Raw genomic sequence first — 19,366 nt, 5'->3', positions numbered from 1 at the left:
AAATAAAAAATAGGTTGGTAAAGATTTTAGCAAAGATCATATTTTAAAGATGAAATTCAGTTCTCTTTTAGGTGAAGAACAGTAATAGTGGAACACAGGAGGCATGCCATATAGAACTATAAGTTTTGCTTTAAATGTCAGCCAAATTAACATTATGGGACATGACACACCTCCTAATTAAAGAAACAAAACCAAAAAAACAACTAACTAAAAAAAAAAAAATCTAACCATTGACTACTGACATTAAAGTATCATCGACTTCAACATAAAATTGATCCTTTAGAAACTAATAGAGCCAAACCTCTTATTTAAAGTTCTCCTTAACAATTGCATCTGCTTCTATTCTGTTTAAATCCAGATCTCATTTTATTCATGCATGCATAGAATGAGGCCAAATGCTTGGGGACAAGAGTTCCCAGGGAATAAGTGATCCAATGAGCCATTTGTACACACATCATGTCTAATCAGGCCAAGGTGGGGAAAATAAAAATTATCACATTATTAAAATCTGAAGTTTGGGAATCTTTTTTATCTCATGGATTTCTGGTGAAGGTGAATGAATTATTTAAGCTAATGATAAGAAAAATGCACTTACATTACTTGGGTAATTTCCCTCTCTGCTGTTCTCCAGAGCCATCTATTTCTCTGCTCTTATATAGTCCACTCAAAGTCTATGAAAGAGAAGCAGACAGTACAACACACAAATATTTCCAAAATTATCAAAATGGACATTCATTTTTGCATGATTAAAAGAAGAAATTCAAAGTATTGATAAATAGTAAAAGGAATTAACTTCTTTTAGAAGGCCTCAACCATGACACTTCCATTTTCTTCTATCTCAGTGTCATTGACACAAAAAAACACTTGGAAATCTGTGGTCATGCAAGTTTGACTCTTTAGGTAAATTGAGGATTGTACTGCTCTTTTTGCACCTTAGCAGCCTTTAATTCTGTACACATATGAGTCTAAGTGGGATCAAAGCATGAATTATTGAATAGATAAAATTATTCAATGAAGAAAAGGAAGGAGTGGAAGAGCCTAACAGAAAGATGAAAATCAGAAAATAATTTTCTGGTTAAGATTATGCAGTAAAAATTTTGAATCTTTTGCATATCAAATGCATTTCACTAAAGGAATTCCCTTTTAAAAAGGTCTCTTTAAAAGTAATATTAAATTGGAGCACCTCAGGAGAATATCAATGAGCAGCTGTTAGACCTGTCTCCTGGGTAAGCAGGCTCTCATGCCTCCTGTCACATGCTCCAGCAGATAGGTAGGCAGAAATAGGGTAGTTTTGTGCTATTTATTATCTTTTCAAACCTGTCATAAATCAGTATTGCCAACATATACTAGAGAAAAACAATTAGAAAACAGTTGTTGGAGAAAGCCCAGGTTTAGCATTGAGCAGAGAGCTAGAGGTCACACTGTATTAACTAAGTTAATCTAAGTATTCTTCCTTGTCCAAAAATCTATTCTTCTTAAAAATGCATGATTCTATTTTTCCTGATTCAAAAATCAATATTTCTTGAAAATGCGTATTCTCAAATATTCAGAACTTCATGACTCACCATTGCTTCGAGAGTAGTTAAGCTAAGAGCTGCTTCCATAAAACAGTCTGTATTTGGATGAAACAATATTTTTTGAGAGAAGTCCTGTTGTGAAAACCTCTTAAGCATGTCAGGTCAAAATCAAGTCTCTGGTCCTGAAACAGAACCATTTCAATCAGCAGGATTTCATCAGTGCAGCTTGGAATAGAATTTGCCCATTAGCATGTTTAAAGCATTTGCTCACTGCCAGAGTGCTACCTTAATTCACTTTTCTGAATAAACTTCAATTTCAGCACTCAAAAGCAATTTCATATTGTGGGCAAATGAAATTATTTCAATCATAATGTGAAGAAGCAGAAAGGGCTAAGTAATTGCAAATGAAATATAACTAAATAAGGATGCTATTTATTTTTGAAACTCCCAGATGTGTGCTACATGTTTGTAATAGAGCATATGGCCACTTCTTGGCCTTAGGGATTTTGAGCTAGCTCTGCTTTGGCTGAACACAACTGTTGGAAATCAGTTAAAGAACACAAGTTCTAGCTAAAGAATGACTGGGACCCATCCCACAGGAGCAGAGAAAGAAGAAACAGACTTCCTCTAGCCATTTTTATGAGCACTTGAAGGTTGAAATGGAATTTTTGCCCCTACCTAGTGAAATCAATTTTTTTTTATGATGCTGGAATTAGCTGTAGAGTTTGTGCAGGATGAAAGATCAATTATTGCTTTGGAAGGAAGATTAAAGCTTTATTTCATTATCTGGACGGCCCTATTTACTCAAATTGTAGAGAGACAGCTGAGTGGTGAGAGCTGGTATTTACATGGAACTGGGTGAGATCAAGCTACTGAGTTGAATAAGAAAGATAAATGTTGTCTAAGAATGAATAGAAAAGCCAATAAAGATGTTATAAAAAAGCATGACAAGCAGCCCTAGGGACAGACAGAGATTACAGCAATGTACAATAGTGTGTCTTCTAAAAAACACTTAAAACCAAACAACTGAAATTGCTTTGCAGAAGACTGCTTTGCTCAGTCTCCTGATGCTTCATCTAATTCAGACTTCACCTGAGACTTCGCTGACACTTCTTTACCTGATCTGGGCTCTGCAACAGGCAAAGAAGGTAGTAGAAATTCCTAAGCAAGTTATGGCTATGCATACCACAAAACAGAACTGAAGATTAATTATGATGTGAAGCAATTCCTGAAGCAACCCAAAGCAAGCAGGTAATTTACCGAATGGTCTGTGCTTGCCATCTAGTGGTACAAAGCCAACATTTTTTTTTTCCGGCTGCATGAGACTCAGCTGCTGAAATTTCCTATCTCAGAAGCAAACCTCTCCCACATAGAAATGTTCCTGCTCTCGGGATGATGGTGGTGATAAGTTTACAACTTTAAGGAACCAGTAGCACAAATTTTTCAGCCCTTGACCCCCCAGACTTAGGACTAGCTGATCAACAAATTAGCAAGGGTTATCCAGTAATTAATTGATCTGTAGCTCCAGTATCCTGGTTACTGCTCCAGTCTTTTGTTCTTGCAGGTGAAGACTTTAAGAATATTCAGACACCCAACATTTCACTGCTTTCTCTGAGAATTCAAGCAACGAAATATGAAAGCGTTTTGAGAATATGTTCTAACATCTTTTAAACCACACTTATAAAACTCTTGGCCAAAGGCCCTCCAGGTTTCTAAAGGCTTCAGCTTTGCTTTACAGCATCTCTGTATGAAAACCTATGATTATTTTCCAACCAGGAGACTGATCTACAATGAAATTAGCAGCTCATTAAAAAACTGTGCAGGGAATACATACCATTCTGGCACTGGAACACATATACTTAATATGAGCTATAGGACTAGATTTTTTGCTTTCAAAACATTTCAAGAATACTTGAATAAAGAATTTAGTAAAAGGAATAATTTTATTTCTCAGTTATGGCATAGAGTAAATACAGGAAAATTAATAGAAATATATTTTATCAGAAAAAATTATATACAGCATTATATCTAATCATACATATTACTCACCTGGATTTCTTACTATCTATATCTATCCACAAAATAATAATTCTATATTGATTTTCATCTGTAATAAGGAAATTTAAACTAATTCCCACGTCCCAATTTTCTAGCAAATATTTTAGTACATTAACATTAATATTTGAAAATTATTTTAATTTTACTACAAAAAAACCCCAAAGCTATGAATTAAGACTTGGAGTTTTCCTAATATCCCTGTGATTCAGGAGGAGATCTTTCTGGGATTTTCTGTTCTAAGCCATACAGAACTTTTTGTAAACTCCTTTCACAAATCACAATGAATGAAAACAAAGCCATACAAATTGTATAGAGAACAAATCCCAGTTGACCAAAACAAAGATTAATGAGATTGAATTAACTTTACTATGTAGAGTTAATCATATTAACACTAATATGATTCTGAAAAGTGTATTTATACAATAACACCACATATATAACAAAACATGCGGAAAGAAAAAAAATTTACATGCTATTAGCTATTGTCCCTTCTTTAAAAAAAAAATTATTGAATCTTCTATTTATTGGGCAGCTGCTGCATTCACTCATCCATTCATCCACTCTCTCAACTGTAATTTATGTAATTAATTATTCAATCAATTGTTCACTGAGGGACCGTATATGATCTATGTTTTACAATTGACCTCAAAGAGCGAGGCAGCTGAATGCATCCGATAGAAAATAGAAAAAGGCATCGCAAGGTTCACAACAATTATCCAGGGTTCAAAGCCAAAAACTATTTCTTCCAGTCCATTGTCATACTCCGGGCGGCACCCGAACGCCGGTGGTATCCACAGCTGCAGGGAAAGAACGTGAGGCCAGTATTAATCACCAGCCCTACAAGTCAATAGCCCTTAATGACTGTGACTCACCGTGCTGCACACTGGTTTCAGGAGTCCCTAAGAAATCCCTCCCTGTTGCTACGGGGGCACACTGGTGGAAGAGGGTTTCTGCTTCTGCTGTTGCTACATATTTTGGACAGTTACTTAAAGGAACTTCCCATGTTCCTCATTTAAATAAACTTTGTTCCCCAAAAGCATATTCACTTCTTCCAGAAGTAAAATATTCTGCCTAAAAACTATAGAACGATGCAATTTTAATGTACTTATCAGACTTGAAAGGATGGGAAGCTTTTGGGTATTAACTTGTGAACTACATTCAAAATGTCTTACCGAAAGGTTGCAGAGGAATAAAAATGCAGCGATGTTCTTCAAAATTCTCCTCTTGTTGTTAGTAACTGAGTTTCTGCTGTAAAATGAGAAATCTGAGGCTGAGTGCATGACCAAACTATTGTCCTGACTTGTTTCTTCTCTAGCAACACCAGCAGCATCGTTTTCTCTCCCACAGATGCTGCCTTTAAACAGACAGGGTATGTCACCGCTGTCACGAGCAGCTCTGCCATTGTAAATCTCTTTGTACAAGGGGCTGAGGGACAAGGTGCTCCCCCGAGATATGGTCACTATTCGAAGAGTTTTAATGTCCTCATTCACCTTCTCCTGCTCACGGTGGATGGATTCAATGATAAAGAGGTTCTGAATGTATTTCTCGATAATCACCAGAACAGAGTAGGGCAGGTTATACCATGTGTATTTGGGATGACCTTGGGCACAGATAATGGCAAGGATTGAGCCCCAGGAGAGCAGCCAGGACCCTGCAGCTGTGCCCACCAGCAGCTCTGCATCCAGTTTTCGAGCAGGGTTCTTGGAATTATCCAGTGATCTATCCTCCAGTCTGTAGATGAGAAGGGCGACAATTCCAGCCGTGCACATGAGAGCCAACACGAAGATAGCGTGCAAGTAAAACATAGTGAGTGCTAACTCACTCTTGATTTTTGAGCCTCCAATCTGAATTAAATACACAACAACTATGCCTATTGTGCTAGTTAACACGATTAGTCCAAAAATCATTCCAACAGTTATGCCATGGAATTTGAATGGAGTCTTGGTTTGCTGGTGGTGCTCAACTTTCCGCCCAATGTTCTTCCACAGGACATAGAGCATCGTGGATGCCAGGATGTGGTACTCTATATTAAAGGGATATAGGTAATATATTCCCTGAGAAAATATTGAGCAGAGAGTTGTTGTTGTGCAGTTGCATTGAGGTGCATGATCATCTAGAACTAAAGGAGAAGGAGAGATCAGTTATGTGCATTATCAAGGTTCCTTGTTTAAGTGAATAAATAAAACATAAATATTGAAACAGAAAAGGTAAGACTTCAGTCAAACAACACCCAGTTACCCACCTAAGAAAAGGCTTCCCCATGCTTCACTGGGGTTTGAAAGCAGAAGGCATCCCCAGCAGTTGTCATAGAATGGCCTGGGTTGGAAGGGACCTTAAAGATCATCTATTTCAAACTCCCCCTCCTGCTGTGGGCAGGGACCCTTCCACCAGACCAGGTTGCTCAAAGCCCCATGAACATTTCCTTGAACATTTCCAGGGATGGAGCATCCACAGCTTCTCAGAGTAACCTGTCCCAGTTTCTTACCACCCTCACAGTGAAGAACTTTTTTCTTTATATCCTCCTTACCCTAAATATTTGCTGACTACAACTTGCACAATCTTGCCAATGGAGAAAATTATTCATTAGTAAAAAAAACACCCAGAGCAAAGTCTTTGTCTTGTAAAACAGCACTAATTGATAGCTTATATTCTTTTGAGCCATCCCACAGAATCCTGTAGGACCACAGGCTACATGCAATCACTCTCCTGGGAAAGATTTGCAAGATTATCCATATTTGGTTTTTTACAAATAACTTCGTAAGTAGTAAACTCTTTTTTAACACTGCTATGTTAATGTATTACTGTGATTTAGTAATAAAGTGGTTCCTTAGTGGTGTTCCTCAGTGATGCTATTCCTGAAAAGAAATGTTCTCAAAAAATCTGTTTGGAACTTAGAAGAAAATTACTGCCTTGTTCACATACATGATAATGATCATATAACATTTCAGTATCAGCTAATTACCATGTGCCCCAGAATGACTATGCTGACATAATCATGAATGACTTAGCTAAATCCTACAGTGACAGTGTTTTGTATGAGTGTGCTAGAGCAGGAATTTCACAATGCACCAAGCCTTTTGCTTACCTATAGTTATGTTCCCAAAACCAAGTGTGATTAGTCTTTCCTTATGTTCATTCAATTGATGTTTTGACTCTGTTAACACGCCATTTGTCCACAGGAGCAGATTTGTGAAAACAGAATGGATGACACCAAACCTACAAAACAAAGTGATTATTGCAGGAATCCTCACAGACTGTATCTCATTAAATACGTGAAATGAAATTAAATGGATTAACTTTCTGTGTACAAGCTATATGGCACTATTTATTTGTCAGTGCAAGGGGAGAGTTGAAAAATCATCACCAATCTCTAAAGATGTTCTGCAGTCACTTAAATCAGTCTTCCAAAACCTTACAGAAATGCAATCTATTAAATGGCCTAATGCATTAAACTATTAATAGAATGTTTTTATTGTTTCTTATGCTCTCTTATGTGATGGGTTTTATTCTTTGGGCTGGACAAGCTTAATGTTAGTAGTTGAACAATCTGAACAGGATTATTTGTTTGCAATTCATATTTCACAGCCTTCTGCAGTGCTTCTTCATATTCTCTGTCTGATCTTTCTTCACAGATACCACCATCATCTTCAACTTCTTGCCCATGCATTTTTATCTTCTGGAGAGAGCTGAAGCTATCAGAGGGCTTTATTCCATTCAAAGTACAAATGTGGGTAGGTCTCCATGAATTTTTGAGGCTCCTGGCCTCTGACAAGTCACTTCAACTGGGTGAAACAGAATGGCATTGGAGAAAGAAGTGTATTAATGGTTCTGAACTTCCTAATAAAATCCAGAAAAAACATTGTCCTCTGTTGCCAAGCAGTTCCCTTTTTAATAGGAGATCATGTATCTATCTCTTTCCTAGACAAATCATTTCACCTACCAATGCCAGGTGATCACCTGCACCTGAGGCTGTTTATGTTTCTTCACCAAGAAACAGTTCTTAATTACAACACTGTTCTCAGTGATAAATTTGCAGTTAGAATTTTTTAAAATCTACTTATAAACAGAGCTGATAGCACCAGCTGACATTGCACAGCCTTTTGTAATCACTCTCTTCCTGAGCATGGGGTTTCAACACTTACCCAGGAGAGCAGAACTAATGGGGAACCTTCACCACAGATGATGTTCCTGAGCAAATTTATTTTACCTCCTATAGAAACTGGTCAGATCATTGATAACTTCAAATAAGTACTTTAAAAATTACCATGTTTGCTTATCTATGTCCTATGTACAGACAGATTAATATACATTAATCCACCTTCTCACAAAAGTAGAAAACACATTGGATCTGATTTGGTACCAGGATACCACCAGGGAGGCTGTGTTTCCAAGTGCATGTGCACAGCTACATCCAGCACAGCTGTGAGGTGTGGTTGACATGCCTGAGGGATGGGATGCCAGAAGGACCTGGATGAGCTCAAGAAGTGGCCCTATGAGAACCTTATGAGGCTCAAAAATGCCAAGTGCAAGGTCCTGCACCTGGGTCAGGGCAAGCCCCAGCACCAATATGGCTGGAGACATTCAAGGTCAGGTTGGATGGACCTCTGAGCAACCTGATCTAGTTAAAGGTGTCCCTGCTTATTGCAGAGGGATTGGACTAAATGGCTTTTAAAGGTTTCTTCCAAACCAAACTATTTATGACTCTAAGACCTAGTTTTAAAAAGGTGCCTTCCATAAAATCAATATCAAATACCTCAGTTACAGTACATTGACTGCAGGTTGCTGATACAAGTTCCCTTTCAGTAGGTAAATAAATAAAACATAATATAGTGCATAGTCTTGAAACACATATATGATCCTTCCTTCTTAACTAACTCTGTGATATCAAATATTGATACCACAATAAGATAAGATACCATTTTCCTCTCTCATGAGAAAAATACTTGTATTCTGATACTATTTTGTGTTACAAAATATCAGGGCAGGTTAAATAAGGGTAAATGGAGTTACTTCAACTGTTCTGTTTCTTTCTACTTAATGCAATCCAGAAGAGAATCAATCTCTATATTTTCACTGTCTCTCATACAATAAAACTTTGGTGTTAAAGCACTGTATAGACCTACACCTATTAACATGCAGATGAGGATCAGATCCACTTTACCTTTCAAGTGTTTTGAAAGATTGGATAACATCCTTTGCATGACACCACAGAAAATACACCTAAATAGAAGAAATACAAAGAAATATTGTTACACTAATGCACATGTGTAACACTCAGAAAGGAATATGCATCTGTAGATAGACATTCAAATGGTTAAAACTTCTGATGATTCAAATTGAGGCAGCTCCATCTCCACACATGTGAAAGAGCTCATGATTTAATGTGATATTTACACAAATCCTGATATTTCTTACATGAAAAATCAGTGGCTTAACAGCAGAAAATCTAAGTATCACTCACTAAAACACATTTTCCTTCTGTATCTGAAGAGATTTTATTTCAATGACAAACAAAATAAAGGTTGTGGATAGAGGTATGATTGCTGCAGGGCATGGTGATGCAAAGTTTGAATAATTTATGAAATATATTAAATTCTATGGAGGGAAAGAGATTGATGAAAGGATGCCAGACTCGACTAATAAAACAACAAATTCCCAGGAAGCATGAGAAAAGTTTGTACTAACTGCATGAGAGACAACCCCATTAAAAACACAGCAGCTGCACTCAAGGATAGTGCAGAAAACTTCAACAAGAAACAAAAGAGAGAGATAACAATAATAAGTTAGCAAGTCAAGGCAAAGAGGAATAAAATTAGAACTCTCTGTGACAGCATAATGGAGACCTCAGAAAAAGACTGCCACTGAAACAAAACCAAGCGTGGATAGGTTCAAGAAGAACTATACCAATGTTCCTCATGGATATTAGGGTGACATTAACAGCTCAATAGTTCCTAGGATACTGAACTCAACACTAGGTAAACTATCAGGAGAGAAAGAGTCCCAAGATTTCTCTTAGAAACCTGCCTGGTTTGGTACTAAAGAAATGGTCTGAAAAGTGATAAAAACTTTGGGTTCTTCTTCAGCAACCAGAGTAAACTGGAAGTCCATTTTTCCACAGCATCCATTACTGCAGGATGCCTTCACAGTCACTATTTCTGAGGCAAGCAAAGCTAGACAAATGCAGCTTTTTATGGCTCAACTCTGCTACCCAGCAGTAACAATTCCTCTAATGAAGCATTTATCAATGAGAGGAGTGGCCACCATAAAATACCAGATGTAAAGATAAAAATATTTCATGTAGGCTTCAACTGAAATAAAATTAAAATTACCTTAGTCTCTAATGCCATATTCACTTTACCATCCTGGGATAAATGCAGTAAAATCTGACAGCAGATTTGAAACCATTCTTTAAAACTTATAAAAACATAAGTTTTGATGATCTGTTCAGACACAGGATAGTGGGAAGAAATAGGAAAACTCAGTATAGAAATAACATAAAATCCAGTTTGGCTCACAGAATACTCAGAATACTTCTGCCTGCAGAAAAACATAATGCACAGCCTGCCCTGGGAGGGCAGGTACATGTTAGCTCATACATGAGTGCAGAATGTATATATTCATTTCATGACATGTATCAGGAGGCCTCACTTTGAGTAAATGACAACAGAATCTGATACATATCCACTAGAAAACAAATCCTTTGGTTTTTAGATGACACATATTAGGGATGTTTTCTGCTGTGATTTCATTCACTGTTTCAAAGACACAAGAAGATTTGTCTTAGGTAAGAGGTATGTGGTTCATTACTTTTTAAATTTAACTTTTTCTTTGATTTCTCAGGCTAACATTCAAGTGTTCATTATTTTAAACTCTGTAGATGATAAATTCAATGACACTGGGTGATGTAAAATTTAAATTAGAATTCTTATTGACTTTGTTCAGCATTTTTATTCATCATTCTTCCACATTCCAGTTCATGGTGGCTGGAAACCTTGTCAGCTCTGGGTCACTGGCTGCAGTGAAGAATGCTGTGTTCAGATCAGCATACAGAAGAGCTTAATTTCATTGATTTGTTTTTCAGAGATGAAGGAATGAAGTTGCAGGACATGGAGAGTGGATTTTACAAGAATGTAAAACTAAGATTACTTCAACCAACTCAGAAGTTCGGAGAAAAACATAGATGGGCTGAGAGTAACTGTTTAAATTTCAGGGTTTGGTTGGTTGTTTGTTTGTTTTTTGTTTTGCTTTTTTTTTTTTTTACTGTCGAAGAAAGCAGAAAAATGTAGGTTGTTCAATCACAACTGCTAGGAAAACATTTCTTTTCTTTCTGAATGACATAAATCCCTTGGAAAATTCATAAAAGTGCCTGGCTATGATTGAATATTTCATCTGAGTGGCTTTTTCTTCCTTCTTCCCTACAAACCTGCTGACAGGGGTTCAGAGGAGCTAATGTGAGAACCAAACAGCTATGGAGTGCCACCACACACTCTAGACCCAAAGCCTTATAACAAACAGATGGAATATTTCACAGGAGTCCCTGACTATGTTTGCTACTGGGCAGCCACTGATAAGAACAAGCAAGTGCTTCTAGAAGAAAAATCCAAGTTCATTTTTACAGGAAAGCTGTGCAAGTATTTTAGAACCAGCTAGGAAGGGTTTTGTCCCCTTTAACTTATCCAGCCTACACCTCTAACCACAGAGGAGCATCAGGTTAGACAGATGGAATTGAACTTGTGTGGCAAGTCCTACATACATAAGCAAGGGAATTGTCTTTAGCCAAAATACTCATTTCAGCCTGAAAATTCTGTATGTAACTTCAACCAAACAAAAAGGACACATAACTTCAACTGCAGGAGAATATTTTTTTATTATTTTTTTTTCACACCCATGTTTGAAACCCATGAATTTTATGGCTAAGCAACTTCAGGTTGCAAACCTTGAATTTACTATACACACACAAGACTTTAGTCCTCAAAAGTATTCTGTGATATGCTTAGAAATCAAATTAGTGTTAAGTCCACTGATGACAAGATAAAATATATTTTTGAAAAGAAACAAAGAGTAATATAAAAGTGCAATCAGTGACTTTTACCTGTAAGATGGTGTGGACAGCATGTGTAACAGGAAAAATGCCTTCAGTTGGTGATAAACAGTTTGAAAAATCAATATAATATCCAATTTTAAAGGAATCCAGAATTAAAGTAATCACTGCAAATAATGTAATCCCACCTACGAATGAAAAAGATATTAGAAAATTTAATGTATAGTTATAGTGTCTAGAGACTATTTATAAAATATACAAAAACCTATTTAGGGGAATGAAAGCTGACCAACATCTGTGTTCTTGTTTAGGGAAATAAGAGTGGAACAATGCTCAAGAAGATAACTGACTCTATGAAATAAGTGCCTCTAATTTGTGAGAGCCTCTGCCCAGTACATGAAGCAGGGTCACCACGGGCAGCCCCTGCATGGTCAGGGAGGAGCTGCCAGCCCTGCCCTGCCCAGGACATCCAGGGAGGCGTTGCCAGCCCTGCCCTGCCCAGGACATCCAGGGAGGAGCTGCCAGCCCTGCCCTGCCCAGGACATCCAGGGAGGCGTTGCCAGCCCTGCCCTGCCCAGGACATCCAGCCCCAGCAGAGTGCCCAGCTCTGAGCAGGACAGGCTCCCAGGTGACAGTGGCACTGAAACAGCCATGGAGAGCAGGAATTCCTGCCCTCAGCAGCCCCACAGCAAACCGGGCACTCCTGGGAGCTGAACAATCACCTCACAGCCCCCAGCCCAGCCCCTGCACAGTGGGCAGTAACACAATCACTTGGTGTGCCCTCCCCATGGCTGGGGGGTCACACTGCAACTCAGAGACCACAACCACAACGAGCTGTATGGTTTGTTCTCCTGATAAAGAACCAAAGATTTAATTTCAGCATCTGTATTTCACACACACACACAAATATCCTAACATATTACTCTATACCCTAAAGAACTTTGAAATACATTTCCCTCTGTTCATTTTTTTGTTGCTGTTATTACTGGGTTTGTACCTGTACGACAAAGTATAATTGGCTACAAGATTACTGAACCAAACCTTGGTTTTGGTTTGTTTTGAGGGATTTTTTGGGGGCATGGATGGGTTTTTTTTTCCTTTATTAAAGCTTTTTTCAAGCAAGTTTTCACTGGATTTAATTTGGACTTATTTGAATGAAGACTAGATAAAAATTTATGCATGGACCTTAACCAGACCTCATGATGTAAACCAGCATCAGTAACTTAATCTTTCTTTGCAATTCCTCACAGAGTAAATAACATCACCAGTATTGACTTGGATTAGTATTTATCTTTTATATGGAGCCATGCCCTATAAGTTCTAGTTCAACCTATAACTTGCATGTAGGTACCATGTGTTCCACTTGACATGTGGTATTAAAAAAGTAACACTAACTTAAAAATTTATTTAATTAATACCTTTATTCTCGAAGTTGCATTGATAAAAATTAAGTAGAAATTATATAAACACACTGTAATTTTGTTTTTTTCATTGACTATTTAAAATGAAACAAAAACAGACTTCAGAAACCTTTTCAATCACAAGGGAATGAATTCCAACAGGATTTTATGCTTCTGCTTTATAATCTCTCTATAATAAAACACTGTAAAATTACTGGTTGAGTGTAATTTCTACCCAGAGCTCAAAACTTCTGCTTATATATTGCAAAATCTAAAACCTCAGGTCTGGACTTCATACATGTGTATGATCCCACAGAATTTTTTTAAATGTATGCTTCTTAGGTCAGCTAATTTGTATTCTGACACATGTAACAGGACTGGAACCCATGTTTTTAAATAGAGGTGCCATTTTTATTGTGTATGAAACTAAATGGTATCATAAAATACAAATTTATAGGCCACTCTTGAGATCAAATGGTATGTTTCTTGCTTTATCTAAAGAATGTTAATTATGAAATAAATTAGAATTTCTAGTTCTGATGATATAATTATAAATATAACTGATTATAAATCACTCTGCCTAAGTAGGCACGCTCTGAGCAAGATAGACTTGATGAACTTCAGAAGTCCTTTCCCACCTGAATTATTTTAAGATTGATTTTGTGATTTATGATTTATTTACAAAGTAGGCAGGAAACAGCCTATTTGTCTGAAATGAGTCCATTTCACATGTGTTATGATTGTTTCAGTAAGAAGGCAAAAGCTATCTTCTGAAGTATAAAGTTTATAGACTACTGACCTCCAAGGATTAGAAGACTTTATATGACTCTTAATTTTAGATTTTTTCATTTATTCAAATGGTATTTAGAGATTTCTGCAATCACCCAGGTGGCCCCACTACAAGTGTATACAAAGTGTCCAACATGCTTATTTATAGGCTTCAAGAGAGAATTATTGTACTAATTTTCTTAGTCAAAAATTAAAGCACAACAATAATGGCCATGCATATGGTATGTTAATAGGTTTTCTGACAACTTTTTGTGATAGAAACTTCAGTAGTATGTACTAATACTAAAAGGACACCAGTAATTTCAAGGAAGATAATACCACCACTTAGTAATTTTCATTTAAAATTGTAAGAAATGTGAAATTATTGCTGTTGAGCACTGGTTCATTATTTTTTCCTTCCAAACATTCATTGAAACCTCTGTGTTTTAAGGGATCACTAATAGGATTTTCAATATTGCTAAGTGGTGGCTCATTTCTTGCTAGTTACCATCAAGAAGATCAGAAAAACATAATGATACAATTGCAAAAACACCAGTCCCACTTTAAAATATTGTTCAAATAATTGGCAATTCAATGCAGGCAGTAAAAAGATACAAGTCGAAGTCTGTCAAGAGCTTTTAAGTGGACCAGTTGTCAATAGTTTAAACAGAAACTGTGCTGCTAAAGAGCGTGATAAAATAAAGCCATTTGTTGACTTTAAAATAAAGCCAACTGATTTTCACTTTGACTTCTCTGGCTCACTTCACTGCACTTTCCCAAAAAAATGGTCAGAGAGCTTTTTCTATCAGGAGAGAATACTTAGGGGAATAACATTTGGAATAATCAAGGAAAGACTTCCTAAGGTTCCCTGTGGTAATTCGGGTCAGGATAACTGTGTTTTATTAAAGACACAGCTCTGCCACAAACTTTTCCCACATTCAGACTCCAAGAGTGCTTCTTGGTCAACCACACAGGTGGGAGGAGAACCAAGCTCAAGAGTTCACACAATTGGCACCTTGGTGCGGAAAGGCTTGAGGAAACCTTCCTGTGAGCAGCTCTTGCAAACTGATCATCTGTCCTTCTAGTGTTGCTAAACACGTACAAGGAGTCAGTTATAGGAGGTTTTTGTTAAATCATTCCATTTCAAAATCTGTCAGAGCAAAATGGTCTAAGCAGGCAACTGCCACCACTTTTACTAAAGTGATATTCACAGTTTGAAAGGATTCATGAAAATACACTCATTTTATACTGTTTCATACAAGGACATTTGCTCTCACAAATACAGCAAAGAGATGTTCTTCAAAAGTAGCTGATAGAGCTAGTAAAAAAACTGCAGAAAGCTTTCAGTGGAAAAACCCAAACAAAATATGTCTGTCCCACTCCTTCCTCCCCTTTCCTTTTTGGACTTTTGATCTTTCAGGTAAAAGACTTCTATGACAAAAGCATGATAAAGAGGAGGGCATAGGGGATCTTGGCAGAGGAATTGCCACCTGAGTTTTTCCTTAGCTCAAATCAGTTTTCTTTTACCAAAAGAGGATAAAGGAGTTGTACAGCCTTGTTGTAGCTACAAGAAACTCCCAAGAATAGGAAAGTGTAGGTCATTCCCTAAGGGCAAATTTGTTGAATTGCAGCCTAAGAGAAGCCATGGAACCCACAGCACTTGAGAAGCCAGTACAAAGAGCCATCCTGTGCTGGTAAAAGAAATGGATATGGTGACCCAGTAGTTCAATCTAGGATCTTATTTCTAAGTTTCTGTGACTCCTTATATTCTGTAGGACAAATGAAATGCTGTGAATGCGGCGCCAAAAAAAAAGAGGGTGGGGGATCCTGCTGTACTTACCCATGCTAGGCAGCATTTATTCCATTTTTAGGAGGGGAAAGCTACCCTCTGAGTAACAAAAGCTCAGCTTGGCCCAAGGTAGGATCATATTAAGGCTTGCATGAATTTCAGGAGGTTGTAAGCCACATAAGCTAATAAATGAAAAATGCTTGAGAGATTAACATTTCCTTGAAAAATAATAAATAATCAAGAGGAACAATGTAACAGCTGGCATGTGAACTCCATACATTTCAGGAAGGAGTCTACAGACCATGGCTATACATAAGACATTAAACAAACCAGGTTTTCTGTCAGCGATTCAAACACAAATATTAACTGTTGTGAAGAAAGTAAGTGATACACAAGCACTGAGATTGAGAACTACATTTCCACAGCACAACCTTACTTTTCAAAACCATCAGGTGTCAGGTGTTCCTGGAATTTTCATTTAGATGTTTAATTAGCTGTTGTCTCATTGCTAGTAAGTAGAAAACATTTTAGGGGAAATCTGTCATAACATTCCACTTAAATACTTTCCAATCTATCATTCACAGTGCTGAGACTGGAAGAGACTGGTAAAACTGGGATTGCCTATTATTGCACAAGCACTGATGTAGGCTGTTCCTTTTCCTTGGTACCTGAAAACACAGATTCCTGTCACCACAATTCTGTGATGTGCTGCCCAAACACCTTCTCTCAATTACCTATGTATCCTCACTCTGGTGCACAGCTGACTGCAGATAAGGACCAGCACACCCCACCACTACCCTTGCAAACTTGTATACTTTTTCTGCAAGCAAATGCTTAGTTTATATTCCTTGTTTAACTGCTTTATGTGCTGATTACAAACTGATCTGGTCAGGGATTTTGTCTTCTTCTGTCTAACTCTAGATGTTTCAAAAGCATCACTGTACATATATAAACAGGAATCTCTGATACATGTTGGTATAGACAGAGCTTCAGAACCCTTCTGACTGGTACTACCATAAAGTAAATTGCATTATACCATCTGGAAAAGGTGATAATTTCTCTAAAACAGCTGCAAGACAGCAACAAAACTGCCTCTTCCACTAGCCATATTTTATTTTTCAAGTTCACCAAACCAGCCGGGTAAGTAAGAAAGGTGTAGGAGCTTTCAGCACTATAAAGGGTAGTTGGAAAGTAAGGATGTTTAACAAACAGCTTCCCAATACAATCTTCTAGTATGTTCAGCTTATGCATATATTTACTTTAGACTGCACTGCATGTTCATTCAGTTTGCAAATACCAGGATGCCTCCTGGTAGGGATGGAGAGGCAACAAAGAGGCAGCAGACACAGGTGATGGCACAGATGTCCCTTGTGCGGTACCACTCCGTGCCATCCGCCCGTACTTACACTTCAGCCAGCGGGCTCCGGCGTGTGTGTCCTTGTCCCGGATGAGCCTTCTCTGCGTGCAGCTCCTGCAGAGGTACCACAGCATCCACAGCAGCTGGATGAGCATCAGCGTGATGAGGTAGGAGAGCAGGTGGCTCTTGCTGATGCCCACTGCGTGCACAGCCCAGGCGAAGGTGAGCAGCAGCCCGGCCAGGAAGAGGTTGATGCCGTACTGGCTGCTGAGGATCTCGGCGTTTTTCTGCGGGTAGCTGCCGCCCACCGCGGGGCACCCGGCGGCCTGCTCCATGTCCCACGCCGCCGGCCAGGTGCTCCAAGCAGGCGGCCCCGCTTTCCCCGGGGAGCCCCGAGGGCGCTGCTGGCCCGTCCCCCATCGCGGCGGGGGCGGAGCGGGACCGCCGGCCCGGGGGAGGCTGCTGAGGTTTCTGCAGGACATTCTTCCCCGACACTGACAACAGCTGGGCTCCGGACCAGGGGGAGGAGAAGTCACTCGGACGAAGGTTAGCTCGGAGCCAGCTCTGCCCGGCTGCCTTTGGTGACATGGTCCGTGTTGGGAGACCCGTGCGGTGTAACACATTCCCTGGGCAGGAAAATGCAAAAGGCATCGTGTGTTGAACAAACCCCCGGCCCGGCGGCTGGAAAGCCGAGGAACGGCCAGAACCTGGGAGCTGGTGAAGCCGGAGCCTGCCCTGCAGCCCGGCAGCCAGCAGCTGCTGATGGAGCTCCTCCGCAGGGCAGGCAGAGGGATGACACACGTTCTTCACACTCTGGCCTCCACAGGCCGTCTTCTTCTGAGCAATCGGCACCTTCACTGGTAGGACAGAACCTCGTTTTTCAGGAATTCTCTAGACCTTTCAAAAGTGGCAATTTACCTTGTTTTTTTTAGAAAGTCCCATTCTGACAACACAGGACTATAGGAATTGCTAGCTGGAGAAGCAACTACTGACCTCAAAGCAGCAAAACCTTCTGCAGAATTTAGTCCCCTTCTTATATATTAATTTTCCCAATATTTATATTGACCCTTTTCTACTTAAAATGAATTCTCTTCACTTTAGGTATTTGGATGCTAAGCATAGCTTGGAGGCCAAACACCAAGATAGATTGGTTCTTGTTCTGGCCAAGAGTGTCTTACATCTTTGCTCTGTACCTGTTGCTTGCATAATCATTACCCAAAATATTGGCTTTTACAGTGAGTGACCCACACCTTGCATGAAATTAAGATACTAGTTCAACTACAATTTAAAAAAAAAGATATATTGAAAATACAGCATCTATTTTACTCCACTTCCTCTGGCAAAGTCATTTTAAACTTTTTCTCTTCTGAAGCCAGAAGAGAAATAGAGGGGGGTTTCTCATATAACAAAGGACACTTTTGAGCTTACATATAAGTGTCTGGGGTTCACAAGCCTCTTAAAGAACAGGGAAGAAAAACAAAATGGCAGAAAGGTGGAATGACTGCATTCTGGACAATCACCTATTTAGGTAAACATAAAGAAGCAGTTCCTGTCCTTTATTCATTTTGTCCTGTTCTCAAGAAACAGGTATTTTAAGCCATCTGCAAATTTTCCTTTTGAGAAATGCACTTAACAGGAAGAGAGCCCTATGTTTCTGTCTGGCCTGTTAAATCAAAAGCATAACCAGTCATTCAGGCCACCCCTAGCTCACAGCTACATCCATTGTTATCAGAAATGACATTGTGGGATTGCCAAATCCTACTTCTATCTCATATAACGTAACCTTTAAAGAATAACTAAGGAAGATGTTTCCATTTTACAGAGCTTCTATGGGTAACTGTGATAAATAATCTTCATTGCATGGACTATTTTACTTCAAATTATCCAAGAGCATTCCTTGTCACCTGTAATAGAAAGCTCTTTGGTGCTGGTACACATTCTCATCCTGAAATGAAATCATGTAAATGGATACAGAAGACACCTATGGTGGTCTGTACCAAGAGAATACACTCAAGCTTTTGTAGAGGTGAGGATTTCAATTGCCTCATTTTTATATTTTTTAAGGAAATTATTATGCTATCTCTTTCTACTCCCTTGCCCTAAATTCTTTACTTGGTGGTAAGGAAAATAACAAAAGCAAGGAGTTCACAGAAGTGGCAGCAGCATTGTGTCAGGTTGCAACAATTAAAACAAGCATTGTTTTATATTCTTACCAGATTTGCCACTACTTCCTTTTGAGCACATAAGTGAATGAGTATCGTGTTGGATACTCAGATCTGTTACTGAAAGACTTTGTACAATGAGCATTTCTACCTGGGATTCTCAGAAAGACATCAAAGTAGTCTGAAGGCAAACAGCTCTCCAGAGGTGAACAGAGTGTTATTACACCTTCAGTAAACCCAGGTGAAGGGGAATGAAAGACAAAGATACCCCGAG

The 19,366-nt window shown here is 38.6% G+C and overlaps 2 protein-coding genes across 2 annotated transcripts in view; one reads left to right on the top strand and one right to left on the bottom strand.

Moving 5' to 3' along the window:
* LOC113459120 (uncharacterized) overlaps nucleotides 1-10,785 on the top strand; it is an 18,380-nt gene extending 7,595 nt beyond the window's left edge. The window contains exons 2-3 of the mRNA XM_074541756.1: nucleotides 7,208-7,306; nucleotides 10,657-10,785. The gene's annotated coding sequence lies outside the window, so the exon portion shown is untranslated. The remainder of the gene's footprint in view (nucleotides 1-7,207; nucleotides 7,307-10,656) is intronic.
* Nucleotides 3,505-19,366, bottom strand: OTOP1 (otopetrin 1). The gene is made up of 6 exons (XM_005485773.3): nucleotides 16,980-19,366; nucleotides 11,668-11,804; nucleotides 8,737-8,795; nucleotides 6,661-6,791; nucleotides 4,748-5,694; nucleotides 3,505-4,372 (listed from the first exon to the last, which is right to left on the bottom strand). Exons 1-6 carry the CDS (start codon nucleotides 17,551-17,553, stop codon nucleotides 4,202-4,204), a joined length of 2,019 nt encoding a protein of 672 aa, XP_005485830.2. The 5' UTR covers nucleotides 17,554-19,366; the 3' UTR covers nucleotides 3,505-4,201.

The sequence above is a fragment of the Zonotrichia albicollis genome, chromosome 5 (genome assembly GCF_047830755.1).
Source record: "Zonotrichia albicollis isolate bZonAlb1 chromosome 5, bZonAlb1.hap1, whole genome shotgun sequence".
Lineage (NCBI taxonomy): Eukaryota > Metazoa > Chordata > Aves > Passeriformes > Passerellidae > Zonotrichia > Zonotrichia albicollis.
The sequence above is the reverse complement of the archived record's forward strand: the minus strand, read 5'-3'. Positions and strand labels throughout refer to the sequence as shown.